Source organism: Antennarius striatus, chromosome 7 (genome assembly GCF_040054535.1).
Source record: "Antennarius striatus isolate MH-2024 chromosome 7, ASM4005453v1, whole genome shotgun sequence".
Taxonomy (NCBI): Eukaryota; Metazoa; Chordata; class Actinopteri; order Lophiiformes; family Antennariidae; genus Antennarius; species Antennarius striatus.
The window spans coordinates 5,117,501-5,135,260 of NC_090782.1; the positions used below are offsets into that span (position 1 = coordinate 5,117,501).

General features: G+C 39.6%; 2 protein-coding genes across 11 annotated transcripts in view; both read left to right on the plus strand.

The window, feature by feature from the left end:
* The first annotated feature begins 323 nt into the window (after nucleotides 1-323).
* nmu (neuromedin U) lies at nucleotides 324-3,866 on the plus strand. Of its 2 annotated transcripts, XM_068320312.1 has the most exons (9): nucleotides 324-500; nucleotides 601-656; nucleotides 740-787; nucleotides 884-937; nucleotides 1,091-1,120; nucleotides 1,987-2,061; nucleotides 2,754-2,807; nucleotides 2,880-2,922; nucleotides 3,490-3,866. In XM_068320312.1, exons 1-8 carry the CDS (start codon nucleotides 350-352, stop codon nucleotides 2,913-2,915), a joined length of 504 nt encoding a protein of 167 aa, XP_068176413.1. In that variant the 5' UTR covers nucleotides 324-349; the 3' UTR covers nucleotides 2,916-2,922; nucleotides 3,490-3,866. The 2 variants fall into 2 exon arrangements, with proteins under 2 accessions (XP_068176413.1, XP_068176412.1); XM_068320311.1 differs by having other exon boundaries at nucleotides 2,754-2,922.
* A 3,178-nt stretch (nucleotides 3,867-7,044) lies between these two features.
* The window catches only part of clocka (clock circadian regulator a), a 28,213-nt gene continuing 17,497 nt past the window's right edge, over nucleotides 7,045-17,760 (plus strand). For 6 of the 9 annotated variants that reach the window (XM_068318767.1, XM_068318772.1, XM_068318775.1 and 3 more), the window contains exons 1-2: nucleotides 7,368-7,704; nucleotides 13,251-13,321. The gene's annotated coding sequence lies outside the window, so the exon portion shown is untranslated. Of the gene's footprint in view, nucleotides 7,177-7,361; nucleotides 7,705-13,250; nucleotides 13,322-17,760 lie in introns of those variants that run through there. The other 3 variants (XM_068318769.1, XM_068318768.1, XM_068318770.1) reach the window with 3 other exon arrangements.

Sequence of the window (17,760 nt, forward strand, 5' to 3'; positions counted from 1 at the left end):
TGATTTCCTTCAGATTATAGTCACATGTATCACATTGATTTGTTTTGCATTGTGCTTTAGCATAGAACTTTTACGTTATATTTGATATATGTGCTTTGTATTAAGTATTGATACAATGACATGGCACAGACGTCCCTGAAGCGTCGTTCAGGCTGACCTGTTGATCAAATCGTGTTTATAACGTGTACGGACTGACGCAGTCAAGACTCCAACGCGTAAAAGGGGTGTGTGAGAGACGAGCCTTCATATTTCTCTTACATGAGAAAATTCTCAGAAAAGCAAGAAGTCAAGCGAACCACAAAGGACAGGAAAGAGAGAGAGTGAGCGAGAGAGAGAGAGAGGGAGACAGATGCGGACCTTCCAGAGCCACAGTCAGCCGGCGCAGCGGGGAGCCGCCGGCAGCCTGCACAGCCTCAGCAGCAGCAGCGCAGTCGCTCCGCTCAGCACGGCCAGCATCACCTTCACAGCTGTAGTCATCCTCACCCTCTCAATCTGCAACAGTAAGTCAGACAAGACCTACATAGATAGATTGATCGTTAGTGAAGTGTTGCTATATTTTATTTTAACTGCATATTTCTCTGTTGTTATATGGATCAAAAGGTACTTCAGCAGAACTTCAACAAGTCACAACAGATCAGACGCAGCTATTAAGCCAGGTATGCAACCATGCTCTCTTTTTTTTTCCTCTTCTTTTTCCCGCTCCTTATACTTCTTCATCTTCTTCTGTAATGCTTCACAGCTAGAGGCTATGTGCTCGTCCTACCTCTCTGCAGACATGAAGTTCTGGGTGAGATGGGATTCTGTGTTGCTTCTCCATAATCAAATATCAGTATTAATCAGGCCACTCGTTTTTATTTTTAACAGCTGTTCATTGACATTTTAGGCATCTGATGTCTTAGGAGAACTCTGTGTCTTCATGCTCATTCAGCAGTCAAAGGTACTTATATACATCACAACTCTTAAGATCTGTCACAATGAGAAGTTTTTGACGTGTAAAGTGAAACGTTGGGTGCTGAACATGCTTGAGTAGAGCTGTACATAACACAGATTCCCAAAGAGAGAGCATCTAAAATATTTGTTTTCTTCTCAGGAGCTGAAACTGCGAGAAAAAATCAAAAGGGTATAAGTACAACCTATTTTCTCTTTTTTTTTCTTTTCTGTGAAATGGTTAAATTACAGTCAGACGTGACCTGAGCAGTCACATATTTATATGAATAACTTTGTCTACATTCAGGCGATTAAATCTCGAGCTGTTGTGATCACAAGTATTTTGTGTGTATGCGGAGCTGTGTACTATGAGTTACTGAAAGCAACGGCATGATCCGACAGCCAGTTATATTTTAGTTGATGATTACATTCATTCTGTCAAGAGATACACAAAAGGCTGACAAAACATAATATGAGCAATCCAAAACATTTCTTTCATGGTTAGTATGATTACTAGATATGGATAAACATACATAAAGTACATTCTGTTCATAAAAAAAAAATCCCTGTTTGAGCTGAAAGTACAAAACATTTCTTCTCATTCTGTAGATAGAGATTCCGTGATTCAGAGTGGTTTCTGCTCTTCTGCAGCTACAGTAAAAAGTGAAACATTTTCATCATCCAGTTAACTAACTTCAATTATTATTACATACATATGTTGTCTTTATTTTCATGTTTGTGTATACGTTCTCAACATGTACACGTACATGCCACGACAAGCCATATTTCTCTTATGAAATATGGAGCTATTTTTTGTCTCCTGCTCTTCCATTACTGCTGTGCGAATAATCCGTTAGTGCGTCGAAGAAATTCTTCCTCTAAGAAGTAATTTTAAATTAATGTTGTCTTTCTGCGTAATTTGATCTTCATTGGCATTTATTATTTTGAGCGAGAGACAGAGACCTGCCCTCTGCCTCTGAAAAACCCATGTTCTGTTCTTCCTTGTACGCTGGAGTTGGTATTTATGTTTGTGTGTCTGGCTCTGTCTGTGTTTGTTAGAGCCCTGTTTCGCATCCCCTTCTGCATCTAGTTTCTCAACTCCATTCCAGAAGAGAGAAAGGACTCTCGATGAGCGTATGTACCACTTGACAGATGTCTCCATTTTTTTTTTTTTGTATAAAGTTTTTGAAACAAATATTTTGTTTTTCAGCATACAAACAAGTGATGACTGACAGGAAATCTCACTTTGTGTGAAATATTTTCACAGTGTAATCAGACATCTAAGCAGCGATTGCATCCTTTAAAATGCACCAAAAAAAAAATAAAAATCAGATGGATAGAAAATAAACAGTAGAAGTAGCGTATTTATTGCAGTTTGTATGTATGTTTGTACCACATGTTGATATTAGATTGTGTGCACTTTTTTCTGGAGTTGATGTTCATGTAGGGTATGTTTTGTGCTTCCTGATGTTACATGCCAATAATTCCGGTCCGCTCTCCTAACTCTCTGTACGAACTCAGTCTACATTAGCTGTTCTTTCCCAAACTGCCAGTAATTATGGTCTAAAATTAGTGCAGGTTATAGGTGAACTTCTCCCTCATTGCCATCAAGTGCTGACGTTCACAATGTGGAAGCAGAAGAATTATGGACTTAAAATGATTTAAGTCCATATGTTTGGTCCATATGTTAGCCAGACATTCCAGATGTGAATGTCTGGCTAAAAGGCACTGGCTGGTGGACATTTTGTGGAAACAGGGATGAAATTGCAAATAAGACGATCCATCCCTCTCTCAATTACATTTTTCCTCTTTTTTTGTTTTTTCAGGCTGAAATTCAGGGACCTGGGGGAATCCAGAGCAGAGGTTACTTCTTGTATCGGGTAAACAAAACACAGCACATCCCTCTAGATAATAATGATTCAACGTTTCATATTTTTTGCTTTCTCTTGCAGCCACGAAATGGGAGACGATCCTTAGAAAATAAGTAAACTGAAGGTAAACTGAAGGTCTTTTTTGTAAACTTGACATGCACAGATGCTGTCTTTAAAGGACATTGAAAAGTTTAAGATATTGTATAAAAATTGTCAGGAGAGAAGATAATGAGAGGTTCCTTTTGTTAAATATACGCTAGTTAAATTATTTGGAGAGTAGATTTTTATTTTTGCTTCAGCACTGGCTCTGTAATGTTTTTAATGTCAAGTTCAAAGTTATTTGTCAGTTACTGGTTAAAAATTAAAATTCTTTCTCCAAAATAAATCCAGTAAAAAATAAACCCAGTAAAAACACATCAAAGAAAGAAGGTTAGTTAAAAAGAGTAACTTAAATACACTAACCTTTCAATAAGGGGGAGGAGATGTAGTTTCAGCAGCAGATCTAGAGAAACTGTTATTTTTCTATTGGATTAAAACAAGCACAATGTTTTCCTTTTTTTAACGCTATTGTTAAATAAAAACTGTCTCATGAGGACACTGCTTTGTGGTTTTTAACAGTGTGTTAACAGTTCAGAGAAAAAGTTTTTAATCGTGTAATCACTGTCTGATTATGTGTATTATTGTGTGGTAGAATCTCCACCTCCTAGTGTTCAGAGACAACAAAGACCTGAGACCAGAGTCGCTGCACCATGACTGAATGAGCTACACTTCAACAACAGCTCTGTCACTGCTTTATAGTGAAAGAAGATGTTTAAAACACTTGTGATTTGTTCAGATTTCATTCTGTTATATGTGCATCCTTTGCATTAAAACTACTCTACTGTGGTGGGTGTAGCTGTGTAAGTTTAATTTGCTAGACATTATGAGTAATGAGTACTGTACTTTAAGTGTGAGTGAATGCTTATAAATACAATCGTAGCAACGCTTGCATACCATCCACTGACATAAAATAAACTTCAGGAAAATTTCAACCTTTTTCAAATAATTCATTTGAAAACACGATGATATATTTAGGAAAGCTGCACCTTGGTATTTTTATCTTACCAATCATAATGTTGCTCTTGAAATAAGTCATAACATGCAAACAGCAAGCAAATCTGCTGAAAGAGAAACCTATAGGTATCGATATACTCTTAAAATAAGATCAGGAAAACTGACATTTATATTTTTTGACACAATTAAAAGTTTTGCCAGATAATAAAACTGTTTATCTCTATTTTTCCTCTGATCTTTGTTTTTTCTACAACCATAGCTATGGCCCTTTTTATTCATAAAAGAAATCAAAATACATGTATTTCAAAAACTTTTTTAGAAAACTGAAACCATATCTAAAAATAAACAAATAGCAGTTAAACCACAAAGTCAAGAATTATTTCTTAGTATTCTGTCTTCTGTTATTATTCCTGCGAAGATAATTTTTTGCTCTGTTCGAAGCTGAACATGTAATTAATATTCTCAACAGTAGATGTCACCATTACAAACCAGATAACACTGAAAACCAAAATAGTTTTAGTTTTGTAAGACAAATTTGGAGGATGCAAATGTAAGAAATGTTTGCATTTGTGTTCTCACAGTTGGTTTGTATGAATGTCTGTATAAATGGTTTTTTTTTTTTATAAGCCTTTTAAGGTGTCTTTCAAGACCAGTGTAGTAGGAAGATGAATCATAAATGCAGACATTTCTGAACAGATTGTATGATAATTCTGACACCATCCTGACACCCTAACAAAACACTGACATATGAAATGTGACAGATAAAAACAACATGCCAAACAGATACAGATACAGCCCAATGATTAATATTCTACTTGTTAAACTTACTGTCAGGGGATCTTCAGTGGGATCAGTTGCACCCCATTTAACCAAATATTTTTGATGCTCTATTTTTCTTGAGTTTCCCCTCCATATAGGGGAAATTATTTTTCCACTCTAGTTATATGTTTTATTATTACTTGTTATTACTTGTCACACAATTAGATATATACAGGCCCATAACACACACAAAGGGGGCCTGCAAGCATGCAAATAATGGAAAGTAGAGTGGGAGGCAACTCCTTCGTGGTGAGCTGAATGATTAACATGTGAGGGAATGATGCCTTCCATGAATTTAATATCTGATTAAATTCATGGATGAATGAACCCCCCCCCCCCCCATCAACCCATCCGCTGTGGACCATCTGCTGTGGACCTGCACCTCCCATCCACTAGTATCACCCCTCACCTAACCATCGACTGGGGTCCGGCTGCCTCTCTTCCTTGGTGTCATCTTACTTTTCCACCCCTCATCCGCCCAGCCGCCGTGGACCTTCCTCTGTGGACCTGCACCTCCGAGCCCACCAGTATCACCCCCATCTCTCCATGTGCTGTGGACCTTCTCCTCCAAGCCCACCAGTACCACCCCTCAACTATCCATCGGCTGGGGTCCTGCTTCCTTTCTTCCTCCGTGCTGCCAGTCATCCACGCAGCTGTAATTGTGCCTTGACTTTAGCGACCTTAACCATATTGACACTGTCTCTATCTGGCCTATCTGTCATTCTCTCTCTGTCTCTCTCTGATGCTGTTCTTATCTTCCTTTGATTTCTTTTCCACCCAACCGGTCGAGGCTGATGGCCGCCCAAAAGAGTCTGGGTCCTGCCCGGAGTTTCTTCCTCATCGAGGGAGTTTTTCCCCGCCACTGTCGCTTATGCTTGCTCTGGAGGGTTCAGTTGGGTTTCTCTGTCTGTTAAAGCGCTTTGAAATGTCTGCTGCCATGATTAAGCGCTATATAAATAAAACTTGATTGATTGATTGATTTTAGTGTATACCTTTACATCATCTTTGTAAACAACTTTAAAGTTCTTTGCTTAATATATTTCTTTGCCATTATAAATCACTTTGACATTCACTCGTGTATGAATTGCGCGATACAAATAGACTTGCCTTCCTTTGCCACACTGAACATTTCACTTTTAACAGAGCCTGTTTGTCTGTCCCTCACTGCCCTTGAAATGGATCAAAATTGAGTTTTTTTGATTACAGCCATGAGAGATTTCGCAACAAACCACAATAAATGAAGTGTTTGTAAAAAGAATTCTAAATTACTTTGAGGGCCGACCAGTAATAGCATCTGAGGATCTGTGGCCAACTCACCAAAACATGACAACATTCTAAATTGTGTGCTGTGAGGACTCAGTGTGTCTTAAATTACTAGAATGTGGTTTCTAGTGATTCTAATGAAGAACACTGTGTCACAACTGAAGTGACAGAAAAAGCATGAATGTGCCCAGACAATGTTACTTTAGGGAGACAAAAACATAGAAGAGAAAATCACATGATAATTATTTGCATGGCAAGAATTTTAGGACAGTTGTTATCACTGTACCCAAACTAATTGGGGAACGCTGTCTTTGTTGTCACTAACATGGCATAAAATGAATATTTATAGGTAGACATGGCGAATTGCAAGAGTATTCCATGAGAAACACTTGATACACATCATCTAACGTCATCAGTGAATAAAGAATGGTTCACAAAGCCTGGTTTTCAGTGCTATAATGTGAGAAAAACGCCACCATACACCTCTTCACCATGTTAGATCTCATACAGCGCTACTGACCATTCAACCTTTCAATGTGGTAAAAGTTAGAATCGCAGACCCCCCCCCCTTCTCCTGTTGTCATGGTGATAAGTACCACGCCACCGGCCAAGAGGATGGGGAATGGCAAAAATGACCTGATGGATAGTTAATCCAAAAGCACACGTCTGAAGTGAATGCAGGAGAGCTACAGTATCGCACAATAATTTATTTATTATTCATAATTCACAATGAAAAATAGCTCAACAAAAAAAGTTACAAAATAAAAAAGTCGATTCGAAAATAACAAGCTGACAACACCCCTGCTGTGATTACTGAAATATCAGGAGTCAAAATTTGTAAAATTGTATTATAGTAATAATACTATGGCATAAAACTAACTAACTAACTTACTAAACAAAAAACAAACAAACAATAAATAAATAAAATTGTCATCAGCTAAACATATTTTATATACAGTACACTGTACATACATGACGTTTTCCTTAGCACGCCTAATAAAGAGCGTCAGTCACACGTCAGTCCTATCAAATGACAGCAGCTGACGTTCACCTTTGTGTGGGCGACCTCACTAAACCCGGTGATGATCCTGTGTTGTCTGGACCGACCGTTCCGGGCCTTCTTGGCTCCAGCTCCTGTTCCCGTCTGCCTGCTTCAGCCTTACGCAGTCCACCGTCAGCAGCAGCAGCAGCAGCAGCGCCACCGGGAGCGGGGACATCCCGCTGAAAGAGGAGGCTGTTCGGGGTAAGTGGGACCTCTCCACGGTTCGCATTGATGAGACACACGTCTGCAGTCCCCGTTAGAGTTGTGGGTCCCCCTGAAGCCACAAACGGAACCATTGTGTTTGACTTGTTTGGAGTCGGATCAGTACCCGAGGCCCCCTGACCCACATTCTTATCTAATGCTACATGTTAGCCTGCTAGCTCCAGCGGAAAGTGGGTTGACATACATTCAGTGGGTTTTCGCGGACGAGTTTAATGTTCGCTATGCATTAAAGTCACTTGTCAACGGGGGAAAGCGACTATATTATTTGTTACGGGAAAAGGTATACTGACAATATGTGTCATATATCGCAGTAAGTGTGACAAAAATATGAAGCTGTTGTTTTGTTGTTGTACTGAATGTTAGCAATCAAGCTAGGTGGCGTTAGCCTTGTAGCAATCACTGCCCGGTTTGCCGGCCGGCTTCACCGGCAGCAGAGAGACAAGCTGTGCCTGCGTTTGACACCTAAAGGCTGACTCGACATCCTCGTCGACTGTATATATCTCACCGGTACAATCTTCTTCCTTCTTTTTTTATTATTATTTTTTTGTTTGTACGTATATGAATGTTCTCCGTGATGTTAATTGTATCTGTAGCAGCTGTGTTTCTGTCCGGTCTTCTTTTCGCATGTATTCTGCTGCAATCCGTCCAACAGATGCACCAAATCTATTCATTCGGTTTTCTAGCTGTCAGGCTCACCCAGGAGTGTCCGTGCTAATGGGAGAGAGTAATGCTTTTACATTTGTTGATACTTTGGTTCCTTAAAAATATCTGGATGGGATGCCTACATAAAATATTAATATATTTTAATTAAAGTTTTTTTTAATTCTAGATTTAATTAAGAAAAATAGCCACACATGGACCATGGATTAAACCTTATTGCAGACATGAACTTCAAGATTCATCTTGAACTATTAAGTGTTGTATGAGCTGAGTAGTTACAGGTCATTTAAATACTCTAAATGTTTGCATGAATGATAAAACATTGTAAAACTTTATTTTGGTTGTGGTGCAGAGAATAAAGTGGAGGCCTGAGGACAGAGCTGTTCTGTAGTCTGGTGTCACAGCAGATACTTCAGTGTCAGTTCAGTTGCAAAGGAGCAAAGAGGCTGCGGCTGAGATGGGGGCTGTTTTTGAGTATGCTTTGAGATACTTTCTAACGCTTCCAAAAATACCACTGATTCTTGCTAAATGGGTGCCACTAGTGTTGTGGGTGTGTTCAATCACCCACTGCAGATCTCTTGCCTCCCACACTGTGCGCAACTGTAAGAAAAGTCATTTTGAGATGTTTTCTGTTCGGAAACTTTCTATTGATAGCGTACCTCTTCCTCTTTTCCTAATTTGATACACATCTGAATATTCTATCAATGGTTCATGTTCATACTGGAGGCAGCTCAATATATGTACAGTACAGTTAATTCGGAATTGTTGCCTTATGCTAAGGTGTTACTTTATTTAATGTAATAGTTAGGTTATGTTTTCAATGAGAATACTAAACATCTTCTGTGGTTTATTTTCACATGGTATAATTTTATAAAATTTCGTGAGAACATAAGTATGGCAACATTTTCTTTTGATGACATTAGAACTGAGCAATGTGTTATACATACACACGTTTCTGAGAAAGTTATATGTGTAAATACTTGAAGATGAGGTCTTTAGATCAGAATTCTGTGATACAGGAACTTTACATTTCATATATTAGGCAAAAAATGTTTATGTTTATTTTTCATATTATGATTATCAAAATGAAAAGTGATCAAAATCAGAGTTGTACATTCAACGAGACTATTGTTAAATTACAATACAGCTCACAGGTATCTTCACACACGCTAGAAAGTAGTTATCCATTCAGAGCTGTCTGGAACGTAGAAAAATACTTCAGCACCTTTTATCCTGTTGTATTCAGTTAGAGACAGGTGAATTGGCACTTGCTCAGCTCTGGCAAAATACTGGTTTCTTTACTGTGTATTATGGTTCCATTGGCAAGTTTGACAGATTACATTATTTTTTCCAGTTTCACAGTTTCTCCAAGTGTGGCACATCTTTTACAAGTGTGTTGTGTGTCATGGATTTTAGTTGTGGAAAAACTGCACATGGCAGACCTTACAGCAGAACAGTGAAAAGTGTGATTTTTTTCAAAGGAGAGAATGAGGCTTAAAACACGTCATCACAGTGGATTTAGGATAATGCTGATTCTGTCTGAACTGTATATCCCCAGTTTATGTGGTCAGTAGGTAGATTGAAACATCCTTTCCAGTTATATTTTGTTTCTCCGTCTGAGATTGAAATAGCAATTGTAAATGTCAAGGCCATGGCTTGAATGCAGTGGCTTGACATGTGGACTGTATTTTTACTGTGTCTCAAGGATGACTTCTGTGACATCATTGCTTCAGGGTCATCTTTTCGACTGGCATCAGTGAGAAATTTTGTATGCTACGGCAACCATAGAGGTCCATTATGGCAGATCTTGTTTTTGCTGCAGTCGGTCAGAAACAGATGACCTGATGTGCTTGACTCTGTTTTGACACGGTTTTTACAAGATGAACAACCCTATCCTTCATTGAAATGGATACATATGTCATGCACCACTACAGGACCCATTTAGGGCAATGATATTGTTTTATGTAACGACTGTAATTGAGATGTAATAGAAGTATCAAATTTAATGCATTATCTTTCTGTTTGTTCTTTAATATCCATAGATACACAGAGAATGATGATAAATACTACCAGTATAAGTGTTTGAAGGGGTGATTATTGCATGACTTATCTGCAGAACACTGGTACCAGCTGATAAATGCCTGATTGATTTCCACTGGCCTCTTGGCAGATAAGACAATCTTCTCTGATAACAATGGTCAGTTTTCAGAGATTTGAATCAATGGCACATCTATGACGTTGTGACATCTGACATCCCTACAATTAGCTTGAGAGGCTATGCAAGTGCTAAAAATGTCTTCTTGTGTATAACATGTTAAAATGGCTAATGAGATAGTTTCTTTAATTTTTTAATCTAAAAAAACCCCAAATCATTTTTGTAAGGAACACTATCAAGTAAATAAGGGGACTTTTTATTATTATTTACTAATGGCCAGATTTCTTTTTCAACTGCAGTATAGGCTCGTTCTTTTACAGTTGATCCATCGCTGGCTTACTGTTAGTCTTCAAGCTCTAAATAGAGAGCATCCACTGACAGCGCCTTTAGCTGCAGAGAAATCCTTCTGCCACACAGGATTGTTACTGTCAGATTGACCTTCCTCTCAGAGATGAGAGGATTCTGCCTCTCCAAAACACAAGTAACAGAATTAGTCAGGAATTATTATTTCGTCATCCAATTGTGAACAAAACATAATGTTACCCATTGTTGCTTGTGGATGTGTGTGTGTGTGTATTTTTGGGGTGGGGTGGGGGGGTCTATGCTGCTCTTCCTCTAACAATCTGACTGAGAATGTGAGGACAGCAGCATCTATTCACTCAGCAGCGATGCCATTGTTCATATTTGGACTATCCAAACAAAAATGACAAGAAAACAATATTTAGTAGCACTCACTCACGTAATGTTCTTATTTCATGTTCAGTTTCATGCCTCTGGCCTGTTTATCTCTCAAAGCAAAGGCACAGGCAAAGTGGGATTGATGACACAAGTACAAAAACTGAGCTAATAATATTAGAAACTCCTTGCTCCCCCTCCCTTTTGACCTTCCACATTTATTCTGGCTGTGTCACATGAACTACCAAAAATATGAAAGCAAGGCTCTTTCAGGTCTGAAGCCCTCGCAGTGAACACACCCTCACAGCTGTGCTCACTGCTGACAAGACCTCAGACACAAGATTCTGTGTTTGCCTCACAGTAAATTTAACTCTCAATGTTGTAAAGAGTAAGTCAGCTTTGCTGAATTAGGGTTAGTAAATTTGAATAAAAACAGTATACAATGATTTGGCAATTACAGAAACCTGGATGAAATGGAAAATAGCACAAAGACAAAAAATGGTCTTAAATTTTATCCTCCTTTGCAATTTGTTGCCAGCAACATAATAATAAATACTTAGCTGAGACAGGGTCATGCTGACCCCTGTGTTGCATCACCTTTTAACAAGTCTCTAAGCATTTGGGGACTGAGAAGAACCATTGTAATTGTGAAAGTGGAATGTTTTCCGATTCTAGCCTGATATAGGATTTCATTTGCTCAATAGTTTGTTTAGTGAAGTAATGAGTCAAGTGAGAATTAAGTAAAATTCTCATAAGCTTGAATGCAATTAGAGCTTTTTGAAACCAACAGGGTTCCCCATGCTGGCTGGAACACAAACACGGGTCCAGCCAGTGTTTGTCATTTGTTGAAAGTCCCTTCACTTTCTCTTCCCACAAAAATCATCAAAATATTTCTCTAGCTTGTGAACACATACACAAAGAAGTCAAAATGAGCTGAGACAGTCCACAACACTGGCATCGCACCTTAGATAAGTAGATAGTTAAATCAGATTGTCAGATTGTCAGCCATTTCTCCCAGTGAGTGCCATACGGATTTTCAACATATCAGAAAGTAATGCAACCAAAGGCTGTCTCCACAGGGACAAGGTTGTGTGGGGGGCAGGCAAGCTCATCCAGGAATTTTTCCTACTTAACAGAAATCAGCATAACATGTTTCGTTTCACTCAGTCTGAATCTTTCATGCCAGTTTAGCAGCAAACTGCTTTTCAGAGCCTTTAAGCATCTAGCTGCTGTTTATTTGCCTCTGACTTGTCACACTTTCCATTGAGAGTGGAAAGTGTGACAAGATTAGCATGTTGGCTTCTAAGTTAACAACATAAAATTAGTAACAAACGTAAATTCCTGCATTTAATAACAGTGTTGCTTTTCATTGTGGTTGTGAGACATGTTTGTCGAAGTTGAAATGCAAAGGGCTGTCAGGTCCATGTGTTATGTGTGCGTGCGAACGTGTTTCAGTATTGGTCTCAAATGAAACTACAGTCCTGAGTGATTGTTCTGAAGAATCGCTGTACACAAATTAAACATTTATAGAAAATATGTTCGGTACCTGAAATAGTACTAACATGCAACGACAGCATGTTAAAAAAGATTACTTTTTTTAACATGTGTAGACTAATTGACCAAAACTCAATTTCCTATATGTTGTTGTTTTATACACATCTTTGTGTGTTTGCTCTTTAGAGAACAGGACTCAACATTCTGTCATGTAGCACCATATAGCCAAATAACTTTGCGATCCATATGGTTCTCAATGAGTGCATCAGATGTAATATCAGTCTGCCATTACGATGCGTAGTACTAGCAATTATATAATGAAATTCTGCGTGGTGTTTCAAAGTTTATTACATAATATATTTTCTCTGTATCAGATCAAGTATGTTGAATAAAAAAAATATTCTGAGGGATATCAGGGGAAACTAAAAACTGTCTCATAAGGACATTGCTTTGTGATTTTTACTATAATCGAAAAGAGCTGTTCTGGGTTTCCCACTAAACAGTGTTGGGGTATATGGGTATTCGTGTATCTGTAGCATCAGTTTCACGTTCGAAGTGATAGCTAAATGCCATGAGAGTCATCTGTTGTGCTGAACTTCTCAAGAGGAAACAAGTCAAAGATTTCTTCGCTCCTCTGTTTTTTTCATTATTAGAAATTCCTTATTTTGTTGGTTGGAACATTGGATTTGAAAAAAGAAGAGTATGTGTACATAATAACATTAAAATTTGTTACTTTGTTAGTTCTGTCCATTTTAATTCAGTTAAGCGCTGATCCAAATTCAAAAATCACATCAACATGACAAGGTCTCTTAGAGTGAGTGGGGGATAAAAAAAACCATGGATACACACTGTCCATACTCCCACTAAAATTCCATGGTTGTTTTTTATACAAATAATCAACACAGACACACACACAATTCCAATGTGGTGTGTGTGTGTTCTCATATTTATTGTGGTGTTGTTGGAGGTTCACGATGACCCGGGTGTTTCAGTTGTGATCCAGTAATGTGAGTTCCTTATCTCACACCTACTCATTTTGTAAATGTAGCTTCTGTCTCTCATACAACAGGTCAGGATTTCAAACAGGAGCTGACGGGACTCATCCAACATGAGATGATTGACATCACTCACAGAAAAAAGGTAAGACTAGATCCTACATTTCAATGGTTGTGGATTTGTAATGACAAGTCCTGTACATTATAATCTTGGTTAATTCATTCTAGTAGCTAAAGATGTTACAGAAATATTATTCCTCCATATGTCAGCTTTTTATATTTAATTTCCTGAACACAGAATTCAAACAGTTTTCACTGATTTTATATGAAAACCTATAAAAATGTGATATTCCCTGCATCTGCTGATATTTAGTAGAAACCTGGATGTGTCTATGAGATGAAAGCTGTTCTTTACTCATGTGAAAAGGTTTTTTCACAATTCATTTACATGACCAGCATGCAGCTCATCATGGGTAGCGAGTGTAAGCGGCATGCATTGCTTTCTGCAATCTAGGATAGCTGCGTGTTGTCGCATCCTTCAGAGCAAATGTAGAGCAGGTGAGGATTTGCATTGCTTGTGTCATCTTCCTTTTGGTTGTATTTACCACTGGTACTGACTGGTGATGACTCTGATCAGATAGCTATGGATTTAGCCTAAAGTGACTGGCTGTAAAACTTAACATTTAACACCCCTTGGATTAAGATTTCATGTCATGTCAGGTGTGTGTGTGTGTGTGTATTACAGAAGCAAAAATGCTGCAGTGTCAGTTCATGTTAGTAGTTGGTCATATGCTGGGCTGCGCTAGGAGGTAGTAGTGATACGGTAGGCTGGAGCTGCTTTGGTGATACGAAAATTCTCTTTTACAAAAGGTACAAATAATAATAATAATAATAACAATAATAATAATAATGGATTACATTTATATAGCGCTTTTCTGGACAGTCAGACGCTTTACATCGGATCCATTATTCATTCGCTCCTCATTCATACTTGGTGATGGTAAGCTACGTGTGTAGCCACAGCTGCCCTTGGGCAGACTGACGGAGGCGTCTACATCGCAGATTGGCAGCGCAGAATCACTGCGTTTTTGTTGATAGTCCCGTCTTTGTTCTTTTTAGAAATAAACTTTCCATCCAAAGCTCCGAGTGGGATTGCCTCGCTCTCCTGTGTCGCGTCCATCTCTGTTGTCAGTAACCCTCGTTTTGGCTAGTGGCGCAGGTGGGAAGTGAAGTCACTGCAGCCTACGGGTCACTCAATGGGCCAAATTTGAAATGCTTGCGTATTGACTTGCCACTCGCGATTAATTGCGTTAATTTTTATACAGCGTTAATTTGCAGCGTGATTAATTAATCAAATCAACACGTTAAAGTGACAGCCCTAGTTTAATTTTATTGGGCGAGAGGCGGTCATGACCCGAGTGCATATTTAATGACCGGGAGCGTCCGGGTCATTTTGGCTATTTCCGTTGGCATGCGGAAATAGCCGCATGCTATTGTTTTCTTATGTTATCGCTCGGGGATTTTCGCGAGTCCAAAGGAGTTGTAAATTTTAGACTTTTTTTCCTAAAAATAAGAAGGCCACTGTGGCTACACAAGCTAAAAACCTTGTAGCCATATGGAATTGACTTCACCTATGGCGAAGTGGCGAATGGCTAGCGCAAGCCCAGAATGTTGGTCATATCTGACCGCTTGAGGCTATATAGCTTCTCTTGTGCTGCAAGTCATCTTTCTGAACCTCGATGACCCACCTGGCATCATTTTGAGGCTCCTGGCTGAGCTCCTGCTCTACTGGGATAGGAGGCCAGCTGCAGTCGATGGGCCCCTGCCAACCACTGCTGCTTGCCTCTCAAACATTTCAGTCTGTGGGTTGTGCAGAGAAAATACAAAACAAAGACTCTTTTTGTGTTTCCCAGGCTGGATGCATGTGCTTAGAGTGGAAATACAGCTGACTGCCCAGAACTGAGGGTTTGGTTGATATAGGAAGGGTTTGGTTCCACACTGTGCAGCAATGAGGTAGACATTGCTGACCAGCTTGTTCTGTAGAATTTACTGTGCAAAAGACAAATGTCTGTTTTTGTGAAAACTATTGCCAGTTGCATGTCATAGTTCTTTGATGTGAAAGAGATTAGGGCTACCACCTACTATTATTCCGATTACTATTACTTTTTTAGTCTATAAAATGTAAAAAGAACATTTAAAAAATGCACATTACTATTTACCAGGTGCCAAACTGATCTCTCCAAATTAATTTTTCCCCCTAATAAACAGCCTTAAACCTTTTAAGAATGACAAAGCAGAGACCAGAAAATGTTTGACCTTTCTGCTTTTAAAATAATGAGCTGATAATGAAGATAGTCAGAATTCTTTTCTTTTCAGATAACGGGTAACAGCTCATTAATCAACTGATCCTGGCAGGTGTAGTGTAAACTGAGTGCACATCTTTTCATTGTTGTGGTAGATGCCTTCACTCAAGCAGAATGTGTGAAGGGAGTTGTTTGCTCATGCCTGGTATTTCCTGTCCTTTCTAACCTCTGTTATAACTTGAATTTCTGCCCGGTGTAGCGTATCTGTTTGCTGTAAGCCGTGAAGACTTCTATATGCTTTATTGAGATCTGACTGCTGCGTAACACCTGAGGCCTGTACCATAAAACTTGATGAACCTAGCCGCGCTTCCTCTTACTTATCTGGCTTCACTAACCGAGACATCCGCCCTCCAGATTTTTGGTACCATAAAGTCGTTTATCAACTCACTAATTCAATTCAGTCTTGTCCACTCTAAATCTGTGCGCGCTCACATAAAAAGGGCGGAGGTTGCTGCATGCGACCAATCGCAAACATGCAACAAACCGGCCTGAGCAGCATATTTCACAACGGCGGAGCAAACAATAATAATTAATAAATATGAGCAGTACAAATCAATAATCCAGGCAAAAATCAACACAGTTGCAGCTGTCAAACGGCGCAAGGATCGCTGGCACAAAATCGCCAACTGTCAATGCGGAAGTTAGTGCCATTATATTATTACTTCCCCACTGTGACTGCACTTTTATATCTGACTACAGTAACATTTGTGTGTTCCATAAATGTATGTGTGTACGACATTTTTCGTTATGGCATGTGATTGTAGCCCCCAATGTAGCCGCAAGAGGACACAAGCCAATGTCTTATTGTCCCAAGCCCGGATAAATACAAAGCGTTGTGTCAGGAAGGGCATCCGGCATTAAACTTTTGCCAAATCAAAAATGTGAATCAAACCTATGTCTTCCATACCGAATCGGTTGAGGCCCGGGTTAACAACGACCGCCATCGGCGCTGTTGGTGCCCTGTAGGTCGGTGGAAATTGAATTACTGTTGGTCGAAGAAGGAGAGGAGGAAAGTGCATTCGCACGAAGAAAGGGAAGAGGAGCGCCAAGAGTGTAGGACTAAGAGTAGGGATGTTGAACGTTTGAACTATGACAGGAAAAGGTAGAGAGTTGGTTGACATGATGCAAAGGAGGAAGGTAGACATACTGTGTGTCCAGGAGACCAGGTGGAAAGGTAGCAAAGCTAGAAGTTTAGGAGCAGTGTTCAAGTTGTTCTATCATGGTTTTAGATGGGAAGAGAAATGGAGTAGGAGTTATCTTGAAGGAGGAGTTTGTTAGGAATGTCCTGGAAGTAAAAAGATTGTCGGATAGAGTGATGAGTCTGAAGCTAGAAAATAAAAGGTGTGATGTTCAATGTTGTTAGTGGGTATGCTCCACAGGTAGGATGTGAGCTGGAGGAGAAGGAGAAATTCTGGTTGGACTTTGACAAAGTGATGCAGAGCATACCTAGAAGTGAGAGAGTTGTCATTGGAGCAGACTTCAATGGACATGTTGGTGCAGGAAACAGAGGTGATGAGGAGGTGATGGGCAGGTTTGGTATCCAGGAGAGGAATGCAGAAGGACAGATGGTGGTTGACTTTGCAATAGTGAATACTTTCTTCCAGAAGAGGCAGGAACATAGGGTGACCTATAAGAGTGGTGGTAGGAGCACACAGGTAGACTACATCTTGTGTAGACGGTGTAACCTGAAGGAGATCAGTGACTGCAAAGTAGTGGTAGGTGAGAGTGTAGACAAATAGCATTGGATGGTGGTGTGTAGGATGACTCTGGTGGTGAGGAAGATGAAGAGGGCAAAGGTAGAGCAGAAAACGAAATGGTGGAAGCTCAAAAAGGAAGAGTGTTACATGACTTTTATGAAGGAGTTAAGACAGGCTCTGGTTGGCAAGGAGGTGCTTCCAGACGACTGGACAACTACAGCTAATGTGATCAGGGAGATGGGTAGGAGAGTACTTGGTGTGTCATCTGGAAGGAAAGTAGATAAGGAGACTTGGTGGTGGAATGAGGAGGTACAGGAGTGTAAACAGAGAAAGAGGTTAGCTAAGAAGAAGTGGGACACTGAAAGGACTGAGGAGAGTAGACAGGAGTACAGGGAGATGTAGCGTAAGGTGAAGGTAGAGGTAGCAAAGGCCAAACAAGGGGCTTATGATGACTTGTATGCAAGGTTGGACAGTAAGGAGGGAGAGACTGATCTATACCGGTTGGCAAGACAGAGAGATAGAGA

Bases quoted from the DNA above. Each gene is read 5' to 3' on its own strand.
- nmu (XM_068320311.1), top strand. From the start codon at position 350: ATGCGGACCTTCCAGAGCCACAGTCAGCCGGCGCAGCGGGGAGCCGCC. The intron at 501-600 runs GTAAGTCAGACA...ATGGATCAAAAG, and splicing joins CACCCTCTCAATCTGCAACA to GTACTTCAGCAGAACTTCAA. The intron at 788-883 runs GTGAGATGGGAT...TTGACATTTTAG, and splicing joins CTGCAGACATGAAGTTCTGG to GCATCTGATGTCTTAGGAGA.